This window comes from Macaca nemestrina, chromosome 13, assembly GCF_043159975.1.
Source record: "Macaca nemestrina isolate mMacNem1 chromosome 13, mMacNem.hap1, whole genome shotgun sequence".
Taxonomy (NCBI): domain Eukaryota; kingdom Metazoa; phylum Chordata; class Mammalia; order Primates; family Cercopithecidae; genus Macaca; species Macaca nemestrina.
The window spans coordinates 10,778,467-10,804,532 of NC_092137.1; the positions used below are offsets into that span (position 1 = coordinate 10,778,467).

A 26,066-nucleotide genomic window follows, 5' to 3' on the forward strand; every position below is an offset into this window, starting at 1 on the left:
CCAACTTTATTTCCACCCCACCGACCCCCAAAAAAAGCCTGGGGGAAAAGCTTGATAACATGGAAGCAAAAGGATGGGTAGACGATGGGTTTGTTACCTTTCTCTCTACTTTTATGTCTATTTGAAATTTTTTCTCCTCTGAACAATGAGAGAAAATTAAAATACATTTTTTTCATAATACATTAAAAAAAATGTATCAGGTTGGGTGCGGTGGCTCATGCCTATGATCACAGTACTCTAGGAGGCCAAGACGGGAGGATCCCTTAAGCTCAGGAGTTCAAGTTCGGCCTGGGCAACATAGTGAAACCCTGTCTCTACAAAAAAAAAAAATTTTTTTTTTAATTAGCCAGGCATGGTGGTGTGTGCCTATAGTCCCAGCTACATGGGAAGCTGAGGTGGGAGGATCACTTGAGCCCAAGAGTTTGGAGGCTGCAGTGAGCCATAGATCACACCACTGCACTCCAGCCTGGAGACAAAGTGAGACCCTGTCTCAAAAAGTAATAAAAAAGAAAATAAATTTTAAAAGGGTCAATAATATTCATTACTTCAAACCAGCATGCATGGAGTCAATGAAAGCCTATGAAGTATAAGACACTGTTCCAGGAAGCAAGGACACAGCAAAAAGCACAACATACAAAGTTCCCACCTTGTGGAGCTTACATCCTACTAAGTGGGCATCAGAAGAGAAACTTGCGTGGGATTTGAGAACACTGAATCAAAGTAGAGACGGTGTAAGTCCCAGAACTTTCTTATTATTTTCTGTATAAGGTGGGCATTTTAAAACAATGTAGTCTAAATTTCTGGCTTACTTGTATAAGCTATCTTCTTTTTTAAGGAAAAAACAAAACAGAACAAAAAACAAGAACAGATAATGGCCATGTTAACTAAAGACATCGCCACCTAAGTGACTACACAACCAGAACACTGAAATACTAGGTTTAATTCCCACTCTATCTCATCCAAAATAAGAACGGTAACAAGATCGACTAGGTAAGCACCAAGACGGAGGAAATGCTAGAACCAGGAGACAAGGCCTTTGGTCAACATTGAAGTCAAACTAGCATCTGAATAGGAAGTTGTAATTTATTTTCAAGAAAATGGACATGTCAGATGTAAGACTATTTAAGTAAAAATAAACATCATCTGATATACTAACACAACATATGTCAAATGTGTATCAAATATCTCCATGAAAATTACACAAATTTTTACTCAATCAGAACTGAAATTAACTTTGAAAATGTGACCGGATGCTCAGAAAATTACTTCCTGATTGTCACACATTAATGCTTCTGTATGTCTACTATTCTTGTGATCCAATAAATTGTGATGGGAAATGGGGAGGATATCCTTTGTTGAGAAAAAGGCCACAGATACTGTTACTACCTGAAAGTGTTTAGATTAAAATAGGAAGCCCACATTTCCCCTTTGTAAAGTCACAAACAACTTGTTTGTGTTACAAAAGAATATGTATTAACCACCTGACTTTCATGCCTTGCTTCTCAGTTCACAGTTATGAATATATAACTGAAAAATTATAAAACAGAACTCCACACTTTTTCCCCATAAAATTAGGTCTTTTGCCTTCCATAAGACGTCTTATCTTTCCAGATCTTTCTTACAGGCTTGGGTTTATCATTGTCATACCTTTCTTGGAGAATAAAATTAGGCATATGTTTCTTTTATCCTATTATGAATCAAGACATCTTAAAAATACACATCTTTTGGAGAGGGAGGGAGGGAGGGAGAAAGGGAGGGAGGAACAACTGTTGGATACTATGCTCACTTCCAGGGTGACTGGTTGAATCACACCCTAAACCTCAACATCACACAATATACCCATGTAACAAAACTATACATGTATCTCCTGAATCTTAAAAAAAGGTTAAAATTATAAAAAATAAAAATTAAAAATTAAAAATATATATCTGAATTCAAATTTGAACTCAATTTAAAGTAAATCATGTTTTTCATTCAAATTTGTCTTTTTCCTCCTTTTAGAAGCTCTGAAAGGCGAGTGCTTCACTGTCTCCCATCGTCTGACAGGTCTTCCCATACCCTCAAACAATGAAAACTTTCTTCTTCAGGCCAACGTCCTATCATTTTCTGTACCTCATACAAGGTACCTTTCTTGCATGATCCTACTCTTTTCCTAGATCCTAAAATCATGCCTTCTCTAGATGGTGCCTGGGACACAATTCTTGAATTTGTTTCTGAGCTTTCTCCAACTCACCACCACTAGAAGAAATAACAAACATAGGTACACTCCGCACATGAAGAGCCCGAAAACAGCCCCTTCACTGTGCCATCCTGACATTCTCCACTCCCATTCACATGTGGAGTCACTGCCAACATTCTACTTAACCTTTATTCCTTTCACTTACAGTTGACTGAAACGGCTCTTTTTGTTAATAGATGCTGCTGCTAAGCACCATCTCACCCATTCTGCTAATTATATTTTCAAAATCATTCCCCTTCTCCTACTCTATCCACTGCATTAAGTATTTCTGAAGTTTAATTTCACTGGTTTAATCTCTCGTATAAAGATGAGGTTCTAAAGTCAAGCAGATAAGACTAAATGGAATATAAGCAAACCTAAACTTGAAAGGCCCATCAGAATATTTCCCTCTGGTGTTAGAATAGGACCAGATACAGCAGGAGATTTGCACCTGGTGACTATGCCATACCGAAAAAATCCCGTGTTTAAATGACCAGAATCACACTCAGTGTAGTGCTGCCACGAGAGGTATTAGGAAACAACAGATTTAAGCAAACCTTTTCAAATAGTCTTCCTCATCTCAACCAAGAACACAGAAATAACAGAGTAACTGTTTTCTCAATTCTCCCAACAATAATCCATCACTGGAGCCAGCCTAAATGCATGGGAGAGAAGGTAACTGATCACATGAACTGGACGCTTTAGGGAATTAGGAACACGTTCTCTCAGTTGAGAAAGGCCCTCCCATCTCAAGTTTAGTCCAGGACATATGCCCCCTGAGTGAATGGACAGCCACATAAGTGAAACTGCCTAAGAGTGTGAACATGCTCTCTTGCTCACTCCACCTCTCCCCTACATACACCTCCCTCCCTCCCCCTCCCGACCCCTACACCTCCAGCCTCCAACATCTTGAAGGGCTTTTATTGAAACTGATGTAAGCTAAATGAGCTTCTGACAGAATTTCACTTTAAATCCAATCAGTAGCCACTAAAATATCCCAAATGCAAAGAAAATGTAAAAGACATGTTGGCAAGAATGTCTCTGACTAGTGAAATTTATAGTTTTTTTTCATCTTTTTCTGATATTTATATATTTCCAAAAATAACTATATTACTTTATATTCATACAGAAATATATTTTTTAATAATTTCCAAGAGTTTAATAAAGAGAAATATTTAGTGGGAAAAAAACAAGATATGAAACCATATTAACAAAGTTTCAGATTAAATATTGAAAAAATATAGCAAAATGTTAATGTTTGTCTTTAGGCGGTGGAATTTAGGGTATTTGAGTTTTCTTCTACTCATCTGTGTTTGCCATATTTTCTGCAAAGAGTGTGCCTTGATGATATAATCGGGGAAAATGAACTTCATTTTAAAAAATCAGATTTCTGGCCGGGCATGGTGGCTCACGCCTGTAATCCCAGCACTTTGGGAGGCCAAGGCAGGCGGATCACAAGGTCAGGAGATCGAGACCACAGTGAAACCCCGTCTCTACTAAAAATACAAAAAATTAGCCGGGCGCAGTGGCCAGTGCCTGGTGCCTGTAATCGCAGCTACTCAGGAGGCTGAGGCAGGAGAATGGCGTGAACCCGGGAGGCGGAGCTTGCAGTGAGCTGAGATTGCGACACTGCACTCCAGCCTGGGCGACAGACTGAGACTCCATTTAAAAAAAAAAAAAAAAAAAAAATCAGATTTCTTATACAAACAACCAGATGTTATCACTGTTTTCTGTTTCAACAGTCAATGGCAAACTAATGGCACAACAGACCTCTCTCAATCTATATCTTACGCCATCATCAGACTAAACAATCTCAAATCACGTCTTCAGTCATTTTCCTTGCTCACATTCACAAGTTTGTCACAATCTTTTCCTGTAATTGTACAGCTTTATTTTGCTCAACACAATATTCCCTTCTAAAAGCTACATAAAAGTCCATGCTCACATAATGCCATAATTATTATTTTTTTCCCCTCAGTCTCCTGAGTGACAAAGACTACAGGTGCACGCCACCATGCCCAGCTAATTTTTTAAAACATTTTGCAGAAAGAGGGTCTCACTATGTTGCCCAGGCTAGCCTAGAAATCCTGGCCTCAAGTGATCCTCCTGCCTCAGCCTCGCAAAGTACTGGGATTACAGGCATGAACCACCATGCCCAGCTCAATGACTTAATTTTATCCAAATACTCTTTGGCATGGACTCCATGAATTCTGTTCATTACAAGAAATCAGTTGAACAGGAGAAATGACTGAATGTGTATATCCATTCTACATAAATGCCTTAAAATATTATTCCTCTTTTGTTGCTCAAGAAACTAGTGCTTGGAGAGAATAAGTAACTCATTCAAGGTCACAACATTTACAAATGGCAAAGCTGGTATTCAAACTCGGGTCCAACCAATTCCAAAGTCTAAGTTTTTTCTACTATGCAATGTGGAATGAAGAAATGCCTTTTAGATCCAGCTGTCACCAACTTGCCATTTGACCTTAAGACAGTAACTTACTTCCTCAGCTACAAATTAAGGGCTGGACTAGATGACTTGGAGATCCCTTCTACGTCTGATGGTCTATGCTCCAAAGCTTCCCCTTTCCTTTAAGGCACACTGAAAAATCCTTTAGTGTGGACAAGATTTCAGCAACGACTTTCCCGTTTACGTTCTGTCTGGAACATTGTTTGTAGGCTGATAAATTCCTAGGGAAGAGTTTTCTTTTCATCTGACACTACCTTCCCAATAAAGAGAGTATGTTGCTACTGGTACTATAAAAGAGCAATTTCTAGCAAAATCACATCTGTCACTATTTCTAATAGCGCTCTGCTTAAACATGCACTTTAGATCAAAGTGTGATCTGTCATTTTTAGGATCCTACATGGACACTAACAGATTCAGGGCCATTTCAACATACACTAATGGGGCAAAGAGATCTCTTACTGGGGACTTCTCCAGAATATCAATTTAGTACACATAAATGATCCTACATTGTTGGCTTTGAACTGAAATACATCAAATGGACCAATCATGGTCCTGATTCAAACCCAAATCTCAGGGAATGGCATGTACAGCACTCCCAGTAACTCCAGTTAAAAGCACAGGGAGAAAAACAAAAGGCATTATTTTCAATCTTTAAAACATATAATAAGGCTGTCGTACTCTCGATGCGAAGCCAACTTTTGCACAAATTGCAAAAAAGTTAAGACAAAAGTTAAATGCCCTTGCTTTCATATTCTCCTTTTGGATTTTTATAGGAAAAAAAGTTTAATTAACCTATCTTCTTAACAGAATCACTAATAAATCTTTTGGACAAGATATTACTTTTAAAAATCCGTTGGCACTCCCAAACACAACTATTGCATCATACCATCATTCTCAGATGTGGCTGATTAGAAGGCACTGTCAGAGCCAAAGAACTGATGCTAATCCTACTGTATAAAAATTATACTCTGGCACACATGAACCATGTTATCCCTTTCTGTATTTTTTTATTTATTTTTAGATGGAGTTTCGCTCGTTTGCCCAGGCTGGAGTGCTATGGCGCAATCTCGGCTCACTGCAACCTCCGCCTCCTGGGTTCAAGCAATTCTCCTGCCTCAGCCTCCCCAGTAGCTGGGATTACAGGCATGTGCCACCACACCCAGCTAATTTTGCATTTTTAGTAGAGACAGGGTTTCTCCATGTTGGTCAGGCTGGTCTTGAACTCCCGACCTCAGGTGATCAGCCCGCCTCGGCCTCCCAAAGTGCCTTTCTACATTTTAACAGTAGTGGTAGAAAAGGGCAAATGCAAAATTTCAATCTGGCATAAGTACAGTCAAGAAGCACTGCAAACCAGCCATGGTCAAAGTATACAACCATTATTGAAGACGCTCCAAATTGTAGTAATCAGGTCACTCTCACATGTGTGCTCACTAATTTTTCAACACCCATTAAGTGAGGGCCTACAGTGTGATAGGCACTGCTTTAGGTGCTGAGGATATAATAGGGAAAAAGACAAAATAATGTCCCTGCATTCATGTCTTACATTACAATGGGGAAAGATAGACATAAAGAAGTAAATAACTGAAGAGAAAATATTTCAGGGCTCATGAGTAATATGGTCTCTGTCACAGCTACTTAACTTTGCCATTATAGTCAGAAAGCTGCATAGGTAATACATAAATGAATGGGCTCACTGTGTTTCAATAAAACTTCATTTACAAAAACAGCTGGTGTTTAGTTTCCCAAACCCCAGTCTAGAGTACATCCTGCAAGATCATCTGATTCTCATTCTATGGGACCTATTTTACAACTCTGCAAATTGTAGGTAACTGGAAACAATGTAAAATAATTGTCTATAGACATGCAAATGAATTACGTCTGGTGGACAGTTTATACCTTTGGAAAAGGCCCAAAATAGTCCAAAATAGACCACTTTGTGTTTACTTGCACATTCCCAATTCAATATAACTTTATTCCATGTAAATTTGTCCTTTTTTACACTTCTCCTTTTAAAAGTTAAATTAAAATTTTACCTTTTGATTTAACCATAGGCCTGGTTCCCTCATTTAATTTACAGGTTAAATTAAAATGTGAAATTTTTAAATTTTTAAATATTATTTAAAAAAACAATAGAAACAGTGTCTTGGTATGTTGCCCAGGCTAGTCTGAAACTCCTGTGCTCAAGTGATCCTCCCACCTTAGCCTCCTAAAGTGCTGGGATTACAGGTGTGAGCCACCACACTAGGCTTAAATTAAAAATTTTAACATGTATTTATCTCATATCTATATGAGAATCATGATTTCATGTTTTGGGGAAGTTATCTTTTAGCAGTTTTGGAGGTCTCACTGCGATACCGGATGGACTCACCCATCAGAACCAGGAAAACTTCCTCACCACAGTGCACCATACTTGGACTCCTTAAATCCAAGCACCGTTTTCCTTGGCTCGCAGGCGTGAATCCAAAGGAACAGTAGAACTTGGCTGTGTCTGTCTTTCTTTTTTATTTTATTTATTTATTCAGTTATTTTTTTGAGACAAGGTCTCACCATGTTGCCCAAGCTAGATTTGAACCAGGCTCAAATGATTTGCCACTCCTGAGTAGCTGGGATTACAGGTGGGTGCTGCCACAAAAAGCTCTAATTTTAAATGTCTTATCTAATAATGCTTATCTAATATATAATTGATATATTAACAATACATTAATATGCCATAACATTGGTACTAATTATATATTGATATATTAATATACAGCCCATAAGTTATTCCCCATTTATGGTGGCAGTGGCTGGGGATTTGGTTTAACAGTCTGACCATTTGGTCAGATCTTTATAAATAGATTAATGCTTTATAGAGATATATTCTCTGTTGAGTGAGAAGAAAACAGAGAATCTGATTCTTTAGTCTCTTTCTGCTGTTCTATTATGTAAGACTTTTCAAGTTGTAAGCAAACTAATGAGCCACTGGAAGGTTTTAAGCAGAAGAGTAACACAATCGGATTTATATTTGTTTTGTTTATATATGTGTGTGTATGTGTGTGTGTGTGTGTGCGTGCGTGTATAATTATTATTTTAAGCAACAGGGTTTTGCTCTGTCACCCAGGCTGGAGTGCAGCAGCATGGTCATAGCTTACTGTAGCCTCAAACTCCTGGGCTCAAAGGATCTATAGGTGCACGCCACCACACCTGGTTAATTTTTAAAACTTTTTGTGAAATGGGGTCTCACTATGTTGCCCAGGCTTGTTTCAAACTCCTGGGCTCAAGCAATTCTCTTGCCTCAGCCACCGAAAGCACTAGTATTACAGGTGTGAGCCACAGCACTGAGCCTGTTTTGTTTATATTTTTAATATTTTATATCAGTCTGGCTGTTACATGGAAAACAGGTTACAAGAGAGACAAAAGCAGAAGCAGAAAGATCAGTTATGGCCATTACAGTAATCCAGAGGCCTGATGGAAGAGAAGCACTGAGAAATGGCTGGATGTGCAACAAAATCTGCAAACAGCCAATGGACTGGATGAGGAGGCATGAAGTGGAAAGGAGAGGTAACAAGGATGGCTCCTGTGCTCTGAGCCTAGACAGCCGAGTGAGCAACAACAGGGCTTCAGCTGAAATGGAGACCCTGGCAGGTGCGGTGCAGGTGGGGAGCTGGATCAGAAGTTCTCATGTAGACACATTAAACAGGATGTGCTGTTAGACATTCAAGTGAAGAAGCCGAGTAGACTGGTGGATATGTACCTCTGTAGCTCAGAGGGAAGGCTGGAGAGGGAAAACTGGATGTCATTAACACACAGCTGTTATATAAAGCCTGGGCATAAACAAGCTCCCTGGGAGAGAATATAAATAAAGAAGAGACAAGGACTAAGTCCTAGGGCTCACTAACATTCAGAGGTAAGGGGAGAGAGGCAAGATCCAAAGTCTAGGATGTTATCAGCAGGAGGAGGAGCCAGTGAAGACGGAAAAGAGGTAACTCGATGAAAGAAGGAATCCCAGGGGAATGTGGCCTTCTAGAAGTTGGGCACAGAGTTTTAAGGAAGCCTGGTCAACTGTGTTTCTAAATACCACTTGGAGATAAAGTAAAATGATCTGCATATGAGATGTATGTTCAAGGAGAAACAGGGGCTGACTGTACACGTCTGTCCAGGAAAAGCAATACAGGCTGAGTAGCCTTTTTCTAAAATGCTTGAGATCAGAAGGGTTTTAAATTTTTGATTTTTTTTTTTTTTTGCTTTTGGAATATTTGTATAAAAATAATGAGATATCTTGGGATGAGACCCAAGTCTAAACATGAAATTCATTTATACTTCATATACACTTGATACACACAGACTGAAGGTAATTTTATACCTTTAAACATTTTATATTTTTAATAATTTTTGGCAGGAAACAAACTTTAGGTTAAGTCCTCATGTTTGGATTTTCCACTTGTGGAGTCATGCTGGCACTCAAAAGAGTTTTAAATTTTGGAGCGTTCGCATCTCAGATTTTTGGATTATAGAGGCTCAACCTCTGCCTTCTCCATTGGCCAACATTCTCTCTGCTGTTCTCTCGTTTCCAGAGATTGTGGGACAAATATTGTCATTCACTATTTTGCCCTAGATACGTGCTATGATCTTAAGACAAAGAAAACCCCAAGTCTCCAACCCTGCAATTCAAATTTAAGATGAAGGTGGGGGAGATTTTCACAAATCTATATATAATATCTACATAAAAGAAGGGGGCTCATAAAATATCTATATAAAGAGACTGATACGAAGTGCCTGACCCTTGACTTAGGGAAAATGCTCAGGAAGCCACCAAACCCTGCTGCCTTCCTTCAGAGCACTTAGTCACAGATCTGTCTATCATCACCCCCTTGCCTAGATTGTAAGCTCAAAAGGGCGGTGAGTGTACAATAGAGAATACGCTGGTTTTCTTCACCAAGAGATTCCTGCAGCCTAGCACCCTACTCAGTATATCCTTACTGAACAAACACAAGACTTGTTGGTCTCCTACATTTACTAATACAGGAAGACAAAATAAAAATATTAATAGATAAAAGAGCAAAACACTCATCTATCTAGGAATTTCATTTATTTTTTTTAAGACAGAGTCTGTGTCACCCAGGCTGGAGTGCGGTGGCACGACCTCAGCTCACTGCAACCTCTGCCTCCCGGACTCAAGTTATTCTCACGCCTCAGTCTCCCAAGTAGCTGGGATTATAGGTGTGTGCCAAAGCATGCCCAGCTATTTTTTTGTATTTTAATAGAGACGGGGTTTCGCCTTGTTGGCCAGGCTAGTCTCGAGCTCCTGGCCTCAAGTGATCCACCTGCCTCGGCCTCCCAAAGTGCTGGGATTACAGGTATGAGTCACTATGCCTGGCCTATCTAGGAATTTTTGACACTTATTTTCAAGATATTGTCAAATCTACTGTTAAACTAAAACAACATATACTCTGGATAGCTGATAAAATACAGCATCTTTGGCTGGGCACGGTGGCTCACACCTGTAATCCCAATCCCAACACCCTAGGAGACCGAGGCAGGAAGACTGCTTGAGCCCAGGAGCTGGAGACCAGCCTGGGCAACATGGTGAAACCCTGTCTCTACAAAAAAACAGAAACAAAAAACAAACAAAATTAGCTGGGCGTGGTTGCATATACCTGTAGTCCCAGATACTTGGGAAGCTGAGGTAGGAAAATCACCTGAGCCCAGAAAGTTGTGAGGCTACAGTGAGCCATGATCACACCAATGCACTATACCCTGGGAGACAGAGTGAGACCCTGTATTAAAAAAAAAAAAGATATTTTCTTAATGAAGCTGAGGAGTAAGGTTGTGTTCTTAAGACTCTGGAAAATTATGCCAAAACACACCAGAATAGTAATGTTTCAAATACTGAACTTGAAAAAAGATACCATCTATGAAGAAGGTCACATAGGGATGATTAAAAAGTATCCATAAGTACACCTCTCTAATAGACAACAGTCACTGACATAGTCATGGAGTTTAGAACTAGACTAACAAATTCAATTCACCACAGACAGAAGTTAAAATTGTTGGCACCTAAATTTGTTTTTGTCACAAAACCTCTTAGAGGCTGGGTGTGGTAGCTCACAACTGTAATCCTAGTACCTTGGGAGGCCCAGGCAGGTGGATCACTTGAGGCCAGGAGTTCGAGACTAGCCTGGCCAACACAGCAAAACTCCATCTCTACTAAAAATACAAAAATTATCCAGGTGTGGTGGTGCGCACCTGTAAGCCCAGCTACTTGAGAGGCTGAGGTAAGAGAATTGCTTGACCCAGGAGGCGGAGGTTTATTGTACTACTGCACTCTAGCCTGGGCCACAGAGCAAGACTGTCTCAAAACAAACAAACAAACAAACAAAAAACACTAAAACCAAAAACCCTTACAGAAAAAAACCCGATAAAAAGACTATAATATCTATTTTTATTTCTTCATTGAGCAAGAAAAAAATCTGCCAGACTCCAAATACCCATATTTACTAGAAAAATTTCCATGCCATTTCCCTAAAACTGACTTCCCAATGCTATAATGATTTCAAAAGCATCTCCCTGACAACCCCTAAAACTCTGCAGCACGCACTGCCTTGTCATCTTTATGGGAGAAGCAGCACAGATGTCTGCCCTAGCCCAGTGACGGAAGCCCCGAGGAGATACCAGCGCTGAACTCTGCGAAGGCATCAGAAGGCCTCAGCTCCGCGGGGAGTGTGCTACCCACTCAGCTGACAAGCTTAGAAGCATTCACTAAACAACCTTTTATTACATTCCAAAAATTTTGGCTTCTAAAACTTTTGTGCATTTCCTTTGGTTTGCATGCCTCTGTGAAGTTGTGTTGTGTGTATTTTTGAGGTCTTATGCTTCTCAACATAGTCTCCTCTATTTGCAAAGACAGCGTGTTGTGGGTTTATGAACTGCTGGATAAGTTCAGTGCTATTCTGAACAGACGCAGAAGCACTAGTGCAAGTTAGAAGGATTCTTCATGTTTTTAATACTGCCTCATTTGCAGGCTCCAAGAGTACTTTCCAAGTTTTAAATTAAATGGTAAATGTTAAAATATTTAATCAGTGTTTTATTTTAAATAGTCAAAATATTTTAATAGAAATAATATAGGAGTTTTTTCCTAAGAAAATGTTTGAAAATAAAATACCTGTCCAGGTGCAGTGGCTCACACCTGTAATCCCAACATTTTGGGAGGCCAATGTGGGAGGATCGCTTGAGGCCAGGAGTTTGAGACCAGCCTTGGCAACACAGCGAGATCCTTTCTCTACAAAAAAACAGCATAAAAATTAGCTGGGCTTGGTGGCACATGCATGTAGTCCTACCTACTCACAAAGCTGAGGCGGGAGGATGCTGGAGCCCCAAAGGATGAAGCTGCAGTGAGTTATGATCACGTCACTGCGCTCTAGCCACGGTGACAGAGCGATACCCTCTCTCATTCAAAAATAAAATAAAATAAATAAAATTAAAAAGTACCTAACTGCCATTCTTGAAAGCTGGGTACAGTGATGTATTTATTCTTTTTTTTTTTTTTTTTTTTGAGACGGAGTCTCGCTCTGTCACCCAGGCTGGAGTGCAGTGGCCGGATCTCAGCTCACTGCAAGCTCCGCCTCCCGGGTTCACGCCATTCTCCTGCCTCAGCCTCCCGAGTAGCTGGGACTACAGGCGCCCGCCACCTCGCCCGGCTAGTTTTTTGTATTTTTTTTAGTAGAAACGGGGTTTCACCGTGTTAGCCAGGATGGTCTCAATCTCCTGACCTCGTGATCCGCCCGTCTCGGCCTCCCAAAGTGCTGGGATTACAGGCTTGAGCCACCGCGCCCGGCCGTATTTATTCTTTATAACATCTTAAATATTGACATTTAAAAAAGAAAAAGCCGGGCGCGGTGGCTCGGTAGTCCCAGCTACTCAGGAGGCTGAGGCAGGAGAAGGGGGTGAACCCGGGAGGCGGAGCTTGCAGTGAGCTGAGATCTGGCCACTGCACTCCAGCCTGGGCAGCAGAGCGAGACTCCGTCTCAAAAAAAAAAAAAAAAAATTAAAAAAATAAAAGAAAAAGACAAAAACAAAGCACATATCCTTATAGCTGAATTTCCTTTTTTTTTTTTTTTTGAGATGGTATCTCACCCTGTCACCCAGGCTGGAGTGCAATGGCGTGATCTCGGCTCACTGCAACTTCTGCTTCCTGGGTTCAAGCAATTCTCCTGCCTCAGCCTCCCAAGTAGCCGGGATTACAGGCACCCACAACAACACCCGGCTAATTTTTTGTCTCTTTAGTAGAGACGGGATTTCAACATGTTGGCCAGGCTGGTCTCAAACTCCTGAACTAGTGATCTGCCCGCCTTAGCCTCCCAAAGTGCTGGGATTACAGGCATTTGAGCCACTGCGCCTGGCCTAATTGTTTTTGTTTTTTTTTTTTGAGACAGAGTCTTGCTCCGTTGCTCAGGGTGGAGTGCACTGGTGCAATCTTGGCTCACTGCAACCTCTGCCTCCCAGGTTCAAGCGATTTTCCTGCCTCAGCCTCATGAGTAGTTGGGACTACAGACACGCACCACCACGCCTTTGTACTTTTAGTAGAGACAGGGTTTCACTATGTTGGCCAGGCTGGTCTCAAACTCCTGTCCTTAAGTGATCTGCCCATCTCAGCCTCCCAAAGTGCTAAGAATACAGGCGTGAGCCACCACGCCCGGCCAACTGAATTACTTTTATTCTTCTAAATCAAACAGCTTCCCAAACAAATAGTTTTCCTCCTACATTTTCCCTCAAGTTTACACATCTACATTACCAAGCAGCAAGCAATCACTTGCGCCCCAACCACCACCACCAAGCAATGAGTGGCTGCAGGAACGCCCTGATAAGCTAGGGGCTCGGAGCTCAGGAGCATTTCCAACAGAAACACCATTAAGCACAAAGGCTGGGTTTTGGGTTGTGTGCCATAGGGGACTTGGATTCCTTCTGGAGTCTACATAGTTGCCAAGGATGTTAATTATAAAGAACTAACCTGAGATTAAATTATGTTTCAGAGGAAAAACCAAGCTTGAAAAACTATTCTTGGCATTTGTCTCTGAAGCTGCAGATGAATTAGACCCTGAAGCAAACAAACAAACAAAACAACAGAACCTGGTCTCTGAGTGAAAGGAAAAACAACAAAAAAAAGGAAAGCACTGAGAAAATGGGACAGGGGCTGGAGACAACCCTTTGGGTCTCAAAGGACAAGCTGGCTACAGAGATATCTAAGTGCCAGAAGGTGGTGTATCAGGAACTGCATTAGTTTATAAAGATCTCAATTACTCAAAAAAGATGGTATCAGATAAAAAGGCAAAAATTAACAAGCTAAAAGAACACTAAGTTGCCTTCATCTTCAGCATGCCCCAAAGAGGGAGGTAAAAAGTTTTCGAACCTGATTTATAAGATGTTAATACAAATCACAGTCCAGGCCTCCTAAACTTGGCATGGATCATACATTAAACACACATTTCTCTAGTTCTGTAGCCTCAAATGAACCTTCGTGCCAAATGTCAGCTTGGTAAGTTTGATAAAATCTTATGAAAAATGGCAGGCTTTCAGACCCCTGGGCTCTCTCTTTGCTTTGAAGGAGTATTACAAAGAGCAGTTTCCAAGTAAAGACAAGTGGTGCTATAAAATATCACTCAGTACTGTGGGAGCAGGGCAGAAAGGTAGGTCAGAAAGGAACACTGAAGTCCAAGTTTCAGCATAAGGCTTCGCTTAACTAAAGCAACTTCTGCTCACACTGTCCCCATATGCAGCTCACCTAGGAGAGGGCTCTCTGGATTTTTTTTCACAGCTTTCTGTTAAATCTCAGGTACAAAGTTGAAACTAAAAAGGTCTTATAAGATAAGCTAACATTTGTCAAGAGGCAGTTTCTCATCACCTGGCCATCATCCGGCCCCTCACACTCATGCTAATTAAAGTCACCATTACTTGGAACAAAAACGCCCACCCGAAGAAACTGATCCAGAGAATCAGAAGTAAACAATGGGTCTCTTACAGTTCTAAGATAATAGACATGTCATAAACCAGCCAATGACATATAATAGAGATAACTAAAAATGTTTTAGGTAATTTCAGTACCTTAGAATTAATATTTCCAAGGTTAACTGCAGAAACCAGGAACCAATTTGTATATAAAATACAACTTCAGGGCTCATGCCTGTAATCCCAGCACTTTGGGAGGCCGAGGCAGGTGGATCACTTGAGGCTAGGAGTTCAAGACCAGTGTCTGGCCTGGTGAAACCCTGTCTCTACCAAAAACACAAAAATCAGGGCCAGGTACGGTGGCTCACGCCTATAATCCCAGCACTTCAGGAGGCCAAGGCAGGTGGATCACATGAGGTCAGGAGTTTGAGACCAGCTTGATCAACATGGTGAAACCCCGTACTAAAAATACAAAAAAAAAAAAAAAAAAAATTAGCTGGGCGTGGTGGCACATGCCTGTAATCCCAACTACTCAGGAGGCTGAGGCAGAAGAATTGCTTGAATCTGGGAGGCAGAGGCTGCAGTGAGCCAAGATTGTGACACTCCAGCCTGGGCAACAAAAACTCTGTCTCAAAAAAAATAAAATTAAAACTTAAAAAAAAAAATACAACTTCACACACATAACATCACAAATATAACTGAAAAACAATACATCCAAATATGAATGGTAGTTACAGTATTATCAAGAGGGAATAGCTGGTTTTTATTTTCGTATACTTTGTAATCCACTTAGAATAAACAGGAATATGCATACACTGTTTGCATAAACGAAAAAGTTGTTTTGCTTTCTTTAAAAGATCATTTTATAAAATGCAGAAAATACCAAAGGGAAAACAATTTTTAATATTCTCCTGCCTCTTTCTGGACATTGTCATCCACACATTTGCCCAAGCAAAAACTGGGGTGTCATCCTTGGTCCTTTCCTGTTCCTTACTTCCCACACTCATCAATTTCAAGTCTCTTATAAGCATAACAACCAATTCTATCCCCATGGCCACCATCCTCATATAGGTTTGTAAGGTGGCCTCACTGCAACTGTCCTCAGGACTGCCCCTTCCCACCTCTCTACAATGCAGCTCTCCAGCCCATACCTCCTCCTCTACTAGGCAGACCTCGAAACAGCACTCCACACTGAGAGTGCTTTTCACCTGCCCACTAGTTGATTCTATCTACTTTTAACATGTGGAAGGGATCTAAGATCCAAGGCATGGACAGGCACTTGCTGTCCATGTTGCTGTAGTGATCAAAACACAATAAGCACTTCTAAGAGGAAGATGAAAGAGACCTTTCTCATGATGAAAAGGACAGGGGCAAGCTGATTTATTCTGCCTCTCCTGACAACGTTCCCCAAAGGGGCAGAAACTGGGAGAAAACTATGTAAGCTGGTCTGAGGGCAGCGTTTCCTGTGATCTATACAGCTCTCAGTCAATGAACACCTCTGAAACATGCCACTGGGCAATTCAAGGATGAATCCTGTGCAAGTACTGCCTACCAGATTAGACTTCTCTCACATTATCCCAGAACCCCAAAGAGCCACAACTACTAGAAAGGGAGCCTGGCACAGGTAATGCAGGTGCCATCATCTCTCCTGTGGGCTGCCACAGCCTGTGCTTGTTGTGTCCAGATTAGAGCCTGTTTAGTGAATTCCCCTGTGGCAGCAAAAGTAATCTTTTCAGAACACAGGTCTGATCCTATCACCCCCCTGCTTACAACTCTGCCAGGACTCCCTGCCCTACATCCCCACAGCTGGCTCACAAGACCCCTTCTAACCTGGTTTTCTACCTGCCCCCCAACTCGAATGCTCAGTCATGGGAGGTACTTGCTCCCTCAACTCTGCACCCACTCTACTGTCAAGATCCTATCCCAGGTCTACTGCCTGACCTGGGAAAGTTGACTGAAAAGGAAAAAAAAAAAATCCTTCTCCCACTGGGCACCTCACTCCACCCCACCCCTTCACCCAGTCTATGCAGCTATCCTCAGGTCCCTCCTTCAAAGTCTGTCCCTCTGGGAAGTTTTCCCTGAGTGCCAACCACACTTCTCATCAGCTCCCGGGCCCTCAGTGGGTACAGGTTCTCTCCTACGTGCTCCCACCACAGTACCCTGGTAGCATTCCTCACACTGAAAGGCAACTGCCTACTTTCTTGTTGGATTCCAAACAGTAACTCCTCAAAGTGAAGGGCAGTACCCTGGAGGCTGTAATACTGCCAGCATACAGCATCATTCCCGACACACAGCTGATGTAGTCCATAATATGTATTAACAAGTGAATACAAGGAAAGATGGATAAGTTGATAGGAATATGACCGCAGTATCTGTGAGAGTCCAGGGAAAAAGGAACAAATAGTAACTTAGGAAAACCAAAATGCTTCCTGTTTGAACAGCCTTCATTTTACTACCAACCAACCAAAGTATCTCTAAGTGCTTTCAACTACACATCAGTAACCACGGAGTCAATAGCAAGCAGCACGCTTTTTTTGTGTGTGAAAATACGTAACTGAGCAATTTTTTTTTTTTTGAGATGGAGTCTTGCTCTGTTGCCCAGGATGGAGTGCAGTGGCGCAATCTCGGATCACTGCAAGCTCCGCCTTCCGGGTTCATGCCATTCTCCTGCCTCAGCCCCCCAAGTAGCTGGGACTACAGGAGCCCGCCGCCACGCCCAGCACATTTTTTGTATTTGTAGTAGAGTCAGGGTTTCACCGTGTTAGCCAGGATGGTCTCGATCTCCTGACCTCGTGATCCGCCCACCTCGGCCTCCCAGAGTGCTGGGATTACAGGCGTGAGCCACCGCACCTAATCCATAACTGAGCAATTTTAAAAGGACTATCATAGACAGGAAGAATTTTCATACCTGGAAGATGACAGTGGTTACAGAGAGTTCACCTCCCTCAAATTCCGATCTTCAGTACCCCTAACTCGACTCTCTTCTCAAATCTCAGGTAAGGGAGATATCTGCTGAGTATAAAGCAATCTAATGCCAACTTTATACTATGTGTTTTTCTGCTTATGAAATCATATTTCCTTGTTTCATTTCTACTATAAACTTAAAGGGAAGGGTGGGGAGCTTCTGGTTATCTAAGAGAAGAATTATTTAAGGAGGGAAAAAATAGTTTGTTTTTTTTTTTTTTTTTGCAAACTACATATCATCCGTGATCAGGATGATCTATGATAATTTATTTTACATGTGACTTATTTTTAAAAGAAACAAACAAACTATAGTGAGATGACTTGAAGAGTAATAGACTTTTTAGAATTAGACCTCTAGATCACTAACAGCTGAAAGTTTAAGATTCAGAAATACTTGGAAACAAAAAATAAATGCAAATCAGAAGAATAAATACTAATTTCTAAAGTCTATTTTAACATGATATTAAACAGTTTCCATAAAAGAACATTTAAGCATGAACTGATGAGCTCCAGAAAGCAAATTCAACCCACAAATGAGTCCACTGTGTCTAATGTACATAGCCACATGTAGACCCAGGTTCCTCAATACATCCGATTTAAAAAGTATCTTTGGCCGGGAGTGGTGGCTCACACCTGTAATCCCAGCACTTTGGGAAGCCCAGGCAAGAGGATCACTTGAGGTCAGGAGTTCAAGACCACCCTGGCCAACATGGCAAAACCCATCTCTACTAAAAATACAAAAATTAGCCGGGTGTGGTAGCGTGCACCTGTAATCCCAGCTACAGGAGGTTGAGGTAGGAGAATCACTTGAACCCAGGAAGCAGACATTGCAGTGGGTTGAGGTTGCGCCACTGCACCCCAGCCTCGGTGACCACCAGACTCCGTCTCAAAAACTTAAATAAATAATAAAAAGTATCTTTGCTTGTCCTATTTTTACTGAAATGCCTCTTTGTATTACTTACTGGAATGTAATAGATGCCCATCTTGGGGGTTTCATTGGCCGTCAGAAGCATGCCTAAAAATAAACACAATGAAAAAGGTCAACGCATAGGAAAAAGAAAGTACCCATTTCTATTTGCTTTCCATTCTGAAATGCCTGAGGAGCTTCTGTTAATTACTGAACCAAAAGTAAAGTATTTCCCACAAAATGTCCCAACAAATTCCTAACTTTTGCAAAACAAATTCAAATTTTGCAGAACAAATTTGATTCCTAACTTTTATAAAACTGATTGCAAAACAAAATGTCTACATTTTGTTATAGTCTACACCAGAAAGTCCTAGAGGGACTCTAACAGCCCTGACTACAGCACAGTCACTCCCTCACAGGGAATTATAACAGACTGAACCAACCAGGCGGTTAATAATTGAGTCTCTTTAGGATCAGCATATAAGAAAGCAAAACTGAAGAAAGAGATAACTTTCTGGCATTCAATAAAGGACTCTCTATAACCCCAGGAGCAACCTATAAATACATTATTATTTGGTACTAAACTACTTAGTATCAAAGTATTCAAATGTCTCAGTTTTGTTCCCTTTTCTCTGCCATTTTTGCAACACACTCCTTCCCCAAGTGTTTTGAAGCAGCTCCAACATGGCAATATGCAAACATCAAAACTCCTCAGAACCCCTGCTCAGGACCAGACCACTGCACTTTAAATAAGACTGAAACCAGCAAGCCTTTGGCCAGTCCTTCATAATCATCTAGGCACTTTCACATACATTATCTTAGTGAACATGCAACAACCCTCTAAAAGAAGATATATCATCAGCCCTATTTTATTGATCAGAAAAAGAAAGCTCAGAGGGACTGATGCCCCAGTCATGAGGGAATGTTAAAGGCAAACTCAAGAGTTTCTGTTTTTAAATAAAGACTTCTACAGATCAGTCAAATAATAATTCATTTTGCAAATCTATTTGTAAGATACAAGAGGAATCCATAGAGGGAAGACATTTAGATTATCAGATCACATAATGATAAATGAATATACCAAATGTTAAGGGCAACGATTAGATTCTGTTTTTAAAAATATTTTTTGCTGCCTTTCCTTTCATTACACAAAAGTTTGTAAAAGTGATGATATTTGACTCTGTTACAGAAATGAAATGCTGAGTGAATAGAGTCAATTATCACTCAAGCAGGAACTCAATACTATCTTTTTTTTTGAGACAGAGTCTAGCTCTGTCACCCAGGCTGGAGTGCAGTGGTGTGATCTTGGCTCACTGCAAGCTCCGCCTCCTGGGTTCACACCATTTTCCTGCCTCAGCCTCCCGAGTAGCTGGGACTACAGGCGTCCGCCACCATGCCCAGCTAATTTTTGTATTTTTAGTGGAGAGGGGGTTTCGCCATGTTAGCCAGGATGGTCTTGATCTCCTGACCTCATGATCCGCCTGCCTCGGCCTCCCAAGGTGCTGGGATTACAGGTGTGAGCCACCGCACCCGGCCTCAATACTATCTTACCACGTCTTGCCCACAACTCAAAAGTGTGAGCTAGACCTGAACTGGGACCAACAGGTCACCAAAAATATATGCACACAAAACTCATAGACACACACACACACACCCTGTAAAAACATCTAAAAGCACCTAACGAAGTCTAAAAAAGCAAGAATAATGTCTACATTAAACCAAAACAAAATCGGAGCTGTTTTGCATAGCTTGTAACCCCTGCAGAATCTTTCATCTTAGCACTTTTTCTGGCCTTCCAAACAATGTTCACTGAGGTCATGATGGATGGAAACGGCCTCTACTGATTGTGCTTCCTAGGTCTCCACTAACAGCTCTGCCGAAAGATCTCCAGGAGCCTTCAGACATAATTAAAGAAGTTCTGGGGATAGAAGCCCCATCTTTACTACCACAAGGAAGGTTCCTACTAAAGACCTCTCCTAAGCCTTCTCCACTGGCTCAACCCTGAACACTCAACAATGAACATTCCACAATGAAATACAACAACACCTACCAACAAACCACAGAAAGTGCTCTAATGTAATTACACAAAAAATTCAGACTGCACACAGCTAGATTGTTTTCTAAAACGGGGGAGGATCTCACATAGCCACATATGGCTAATGATATAAGTAGGTCTACTACGAAACTCAAGTGAGGAGGGTCAGGGCTGAAAGTAATTATGAATGAGAAAAAGAACATCATAGAGCCCAAAGAGTATGAGCAGCTTCTAACAAGTACAAACAGAAAAATAAACCGGTGAAAGCAAGTCTTAGTTCAGCAGAAATTAAGATGATCAAGGCAGAAGAAGAAAAGAGCATGAGCACCGTGGCAGGCAAGTCACATTATCAGCAAGTTACCTCCCTTGCTCAGGGCCACCACATAGCTAATAAGTAGAGCCACTGACAGTCGACCAATTCCAAAGCTCCATAACACGGGACTCTGACATTTCATCAACTAAGATAAAACTAAAAGACCTCTTGCATGATCAAATAAGAAACCATTTTTAAAAAGTCAGTATAAATACCACATGGCAAAGTGAATGATGTGTTTAATACAATGTCAAACTAAAAAGCAAAAGGTAACCATAAGTACAGTGTGAGGACAACTTAAAACATACGAACACAGGATTAATATGGTTTCACTCATGAAGACAGTAATAGTATGTAATAGTAAGTGTAAAGAGTTTGTGGCATTGAGGACTTTTTTCCTTTAAATTTATTTTAGTGTTGTTTATTATTGTTTCCACAATAAAACTATGCATTTTTAAAGGAAGGAAAAGATATCACCTAGAGTCAAAAGAACACATTTCCAATATGAACCAGTACACTATAGTGTCTAGGATGCAGTGTACTGTACACTGTAATAATACAATAAAAGAGAATTTGACAAAGTAGTGCCCTCCCCAGAAACATGCATGAATCAGTACTCATCTGCATGTGCTCTGGGGACTAAAGGACTCACTGAAGTTCACGACACAAACACAGTGCTCTACAGCTGCTCAAACTGTGTCCCCAGAGCCAGACTGCAAACTGTCACCAGGCCAGGAAATAAGCGCAGAAATTGAAAAGAAGCATTTAGAAACCTGCAGTTCAACACTGCAGTGACATCCAAACGTGTGATCATATTCCTAGTAATTCATTTGTATTGTATTTTACAGACGTATCAAGGTACAGTGGATTAGAAACTTCGAAACAAAACAAAAAACCAAAATCCCGGTCTTCGCCAAACATGTTGGGAAGCGCTGCACAAAAACATATGGCATCAGTCACTGCCTTGAACAGCTCAGAGGAGACAGGCTGTGCACACAGAACTGTGCCAAAGGGGACTGGCAGGGGTGCTCCTGCCCTATATAGAACCTAAAATGAAAGTATGGGGCATTTGAGTTTACTATACAAGGCACCAAAGATATTTACAGATGACCCCAACAGTTCTCCACGTATTTAGAGGGCATTGATAGGGAATAAAAGACTTTTTCACATTTACCAGTAGAGGCAGTCTCCAACAGCCCTGTAAAGCAGGTGAGAATGCTGAGGTTGGAGAATTTCCACCACTATTAAGGCTGAATTGGGTCTTTCTTGAGCCCAGTGCCCATGTTCTTTGCTCTCTACCAAAGGTTCTGAAACCACCAATGCTGATTCCACAGGTCTGGAATGGGACTCAAGACACACGTAAGCTTTACAAGCTCCCCGTGTCGTGAATCTGATGCACACCCAAGTCATAGAGCCATGCAGTCTCTTCAAGTGCCCTGACCCGCATGGAGCAGCTGCTCACTGTACAGGTGGCCGGATGAGCCATACAAGCAGGGCCCTGAACAAGGCAGGAAGGCGGAACCATTTCCCAACATACTGAGCAGCCTTGGTATAAGAAAAATATTACAAAACCATAATCATGATTATGCTTCAATTACTCCAAAATGAGTAAGTGAAAAGAAAAAAGAAAGACAGTTTCAGCTTTTCTAAACTATGATTAAGCCCACAATGATTAAGCACAGACACAAAGAGTACAGCTGGAGGAAAAGGTGTGGGAAAGCAAGGAATAGCAGAGCGCATGAACCTGCCACACTCAGATCCAAGCCACAAAGAAGGGGCGCCGACTGGTCTTGCTTTGCTTGCTCTCTTATGAAAAATTATTTGGCTAGCTTTTCTACTCTTGATTAACCTCTTACGAGTTATTAGATAGTAACAGTCATTCGTTTGTCCGAAACATCATGCTTGGAATTGTTAGTTTGCATCAACCTTACCCCTCTCAGATACTGCGACTATCTGGAGCCCCAGCAGCCTGCACATTACTCTTGCCCCAAATTTAATCTAAACTTAATTAAGTCTTTAGACTTAACTTCGATTTTAGAAAAAATACAGGGTAGAGGATCAAATTAAACAACATCATGAGAAAAAAAAAATCACATAAATCGAGGATGAGGGATATTCTGAGACCACTGGCCTGATCTTTAAAAAGTCAACGTCATGAAGAAGAAAAGAAAAAGATGTGGGGGACTATTCTGGATTGAAAGAAACTAAAGATATACAATAGCTAAATGTAACACACAAATTCAGTTATATCCTGGTTCAAAAAAAACAACAAAAAACAAAAACAAAAACAAAAAAACCCACACCTAACAAGGGCGTATGGAGAACAATTAGGAAAACCTGAAAATGGACTGGATGTAAGATAATATTAGAAAAAGGGCTGCCATTTTTATCAGGCACGATAAGGGACCTAATAATTTCAATGATTTTCAGGAGATCAATGCCACCCTCAGTGCAGGTAAGTGTCACCATGTCTGCAGCTGGCTTTTGAGTGATTCCACAAAGACACCAGAACAACCACAGAAGCACTGAGATAAATAAATCAGTTATGGTGAAGATAACAATAACAAACATTGGGGAGAGAATATAAAGATGTTCATTCTACCACTTTTTCAACTTTCCTGTATGTTTGAAAAATTTTTTTTTTTGAGAGAGTCTTGCTCTGTTGCCCAGGTTGGAGTGCAATGGCATGATCTCGGCTCACTGCAACCTCCGCCTCCTGGTTTCAAGCAATTCTCCTGCCTCAGCCTCAGCTACGTTTGTATTTTTGGTAGAGACAGGGTTTCACCATGTTGGCCAGGCTAGTCTCGAACTCCTGACCTCAAGTGATCTGGACGCCTCGGCCTCCCAAAGTACTAGGACTACAGGCGTGAGCCACTGCGCCTGGCCTGAAATTTTTCATAATTAAATACTGTGGATAAAGTGACCTTTTTTGTTTGTATTAGTAATATGGACCAGGGATCAGCAAACTGTCTCTGTAAAGGGCCGGGCAGTAAACACTTCAGGCTTTGCAGCCCACCTGGTCACTGTTAAAATTACTCACCTCTGCCACAGTGCTGCAAAAGCCACATGGACAATGTATAAACGAACAAGGGTGGCTGTGTTCACATAAAACTTTATGCTGAAAGACACTGAAATCTGAATTTCAGTCACAAAAATTTGAATTTCCATGTCATAAAATATTACTGTTCTTTGATTTTTTCTCCCCAACCATTTAAAAATGTAAAACCCATTCTTAACTCAAAGGCTGCAAACTACCAAGTGGTGGACTGGATTCAGCCTATAGGTCAGTTTGCCAAATAGACTTTTTAAAATGCAACTCATTAAGAATGTTTTCTGACCAAACTGTCAAACATTTCTTCATAAATATTACTGTAATAAGTAACTATTAAAATCACTGTGCTACAAATGCTTCTACAATTAAAATGTTATCAACATAATTTTTTTTTTTTTTTAGGTCTTGATTTGTCACCCAGGCTGGAGTACAGTTAGTTTCGAGATCATAGCTCACTGTAAACTCAAACGGCTCAAGCGATCCTCCTGCTTCAGCCCTCTGAGTATCTGGGACTACAAGCGTGTGCCACTGCTCCTGCTAATTTCTTTTATTTTTAGTAGACACAGGGTCTTGCTATGTTGACAAGGCTGGTCTTGAACTCCTGGACTGAAGTGATCCTCCTGCCTCAGGATTATAGGCACGATGGGATTATAGATGTGAGCCACTGCGCTAGGCCGTAATAATCTTCATTAAATAAGTGTTCTTCCCAGAGAGAAACACTTCTAAATTTCATTAAAAACCATGTTTATTTTTACAATTTTTATGCCATTTTTAATGACAAATCATTTAAATTTTTACTGTAAGACCAGGGGAGAGCCCAGCGTGATGGTGCACATCTACAGTCTCAGCTACTCAGGAGACCGAGGCAGGATCGCTTGAGCCCAGGGGTTCAAGGCTGCAGTGAGCTATAAATGTGCCACTACACTCCAGCTTAGGAGACAAAGTGAAACCCTGTCTCTAAAAAAATAAATACAGACCAGGCAAAAAAATAAAATCAGTATTCCAGAGATGTGTGGTTGAATTATCAGCACCTTCTCAATCCAATTTAAGTCTCTTCCTCAGCAGTTACCTGGGTAACAACACTACTAACATCAGCCTCCCTCCTCTCCTTGTCCTTGTGATTCCAAACACTGTCATCACAGGTGGAATTTCAAAAATGGGTTCCTCAATAGTCTGAGCCTGAGTATTTCTCAGAAAGAGGCTTCTTTGCCAAGGAGTCTCGCCCTTTGTGGGTTAATAGATCTTTACAGCCATTAAAGGTGGGGGACAGATGCACAAAACTTGACCTGAGATATCAAGTTGACCACAAGAAGAGTCCAAACTCTAGCCCTGCCTCGTGGAGAAGCTGTTTGTGCATAGCAGCCTCGGGGTGGCAACAGATTGGCACTCATTTCACTCTCTGAGCCTCTACATTCTTCGTTACAACGGAAAAACTGAGGCAACCTACCAGCCTCAAAAATCCCCGCTACACTGGGCCAGGCACAAGCACTTTTTTTTTTTTTTTTTTTGAGATGGAGTCTTGCTCTGTCGCCCAGGCTGGAGTGCAGTGGCGCGATCTCGGCTCAAGGTAAGCTCCGCTGTGGGTTCACACCATTCTCCTGCCTCTGCCTACCGGAGTAGCCGGGACTACAGGCACCCGCCACCACGCCTGGCTAATTTTTTGTATTTTTAGTAGAGACGGAGTTTCACCATGTTAGCCAGGATGGTCTCGAGGTCCTGACCTCGTGATTCGCCTGCCTCGGCCTGCCAAAGTGTTAGATTACAGGCGTGAGCCACTGCGCCCAGCCAGGCACAAGCACTATTAAACCTTACCAGCATCCTAAAGGGTTGAAGATCTCCCAGTTTAGACCAGCACTGTCCAATGGGAACAGCATGTGAGCCACATATGTGATTTAAAAATTTTTAGTAGCCACATTTAATAAAATGTTAAAATTAATTTTATTTTACTAATCCAATATGTCTAAAATATGTTCATTTCAACATGTAATTAATAGAAAATTATTAACGATCTATTTTACATCCTTTTTTCACAGAATGTCTTTTAAATCCAATGTATATTTTATACTCACAGTACATGTCAATGCCCTTCAGTGGCTAGTGGTTACCAAACTGTACAGCCCAAGGTGAGACTGTCTTTCTCTCCCCACTCTCTGTGCCCTTCAAACTGTCACTCCCCCAGTCGCACT

General features: G+C 41.2%; 1 protein-coding gene across 2 annotated transcripts in view; it reads right to left on the reverse strand.

The window, feature by feature from the left end:
* Positions 1–26,066, reverse strand: part of LOC105486492 (nucleolar protein 10) — a 114,639-nt gene that overhangs the window by 53,455 nt on the left and 35,118 nt on the right. For both annotated transcript variants that reach the window (XM_011749384.3, XM_011749383.3), the window contains exon 13: positions 18,536–18,588. In XM_011749384.3, the coding sequence (XP_011747686.1) occupies positions 18,536–18,588 (53 nt within the window). The remainder of the gene's footprint in view (positions 1–18,535; positions 18,589–26,066) is intronic.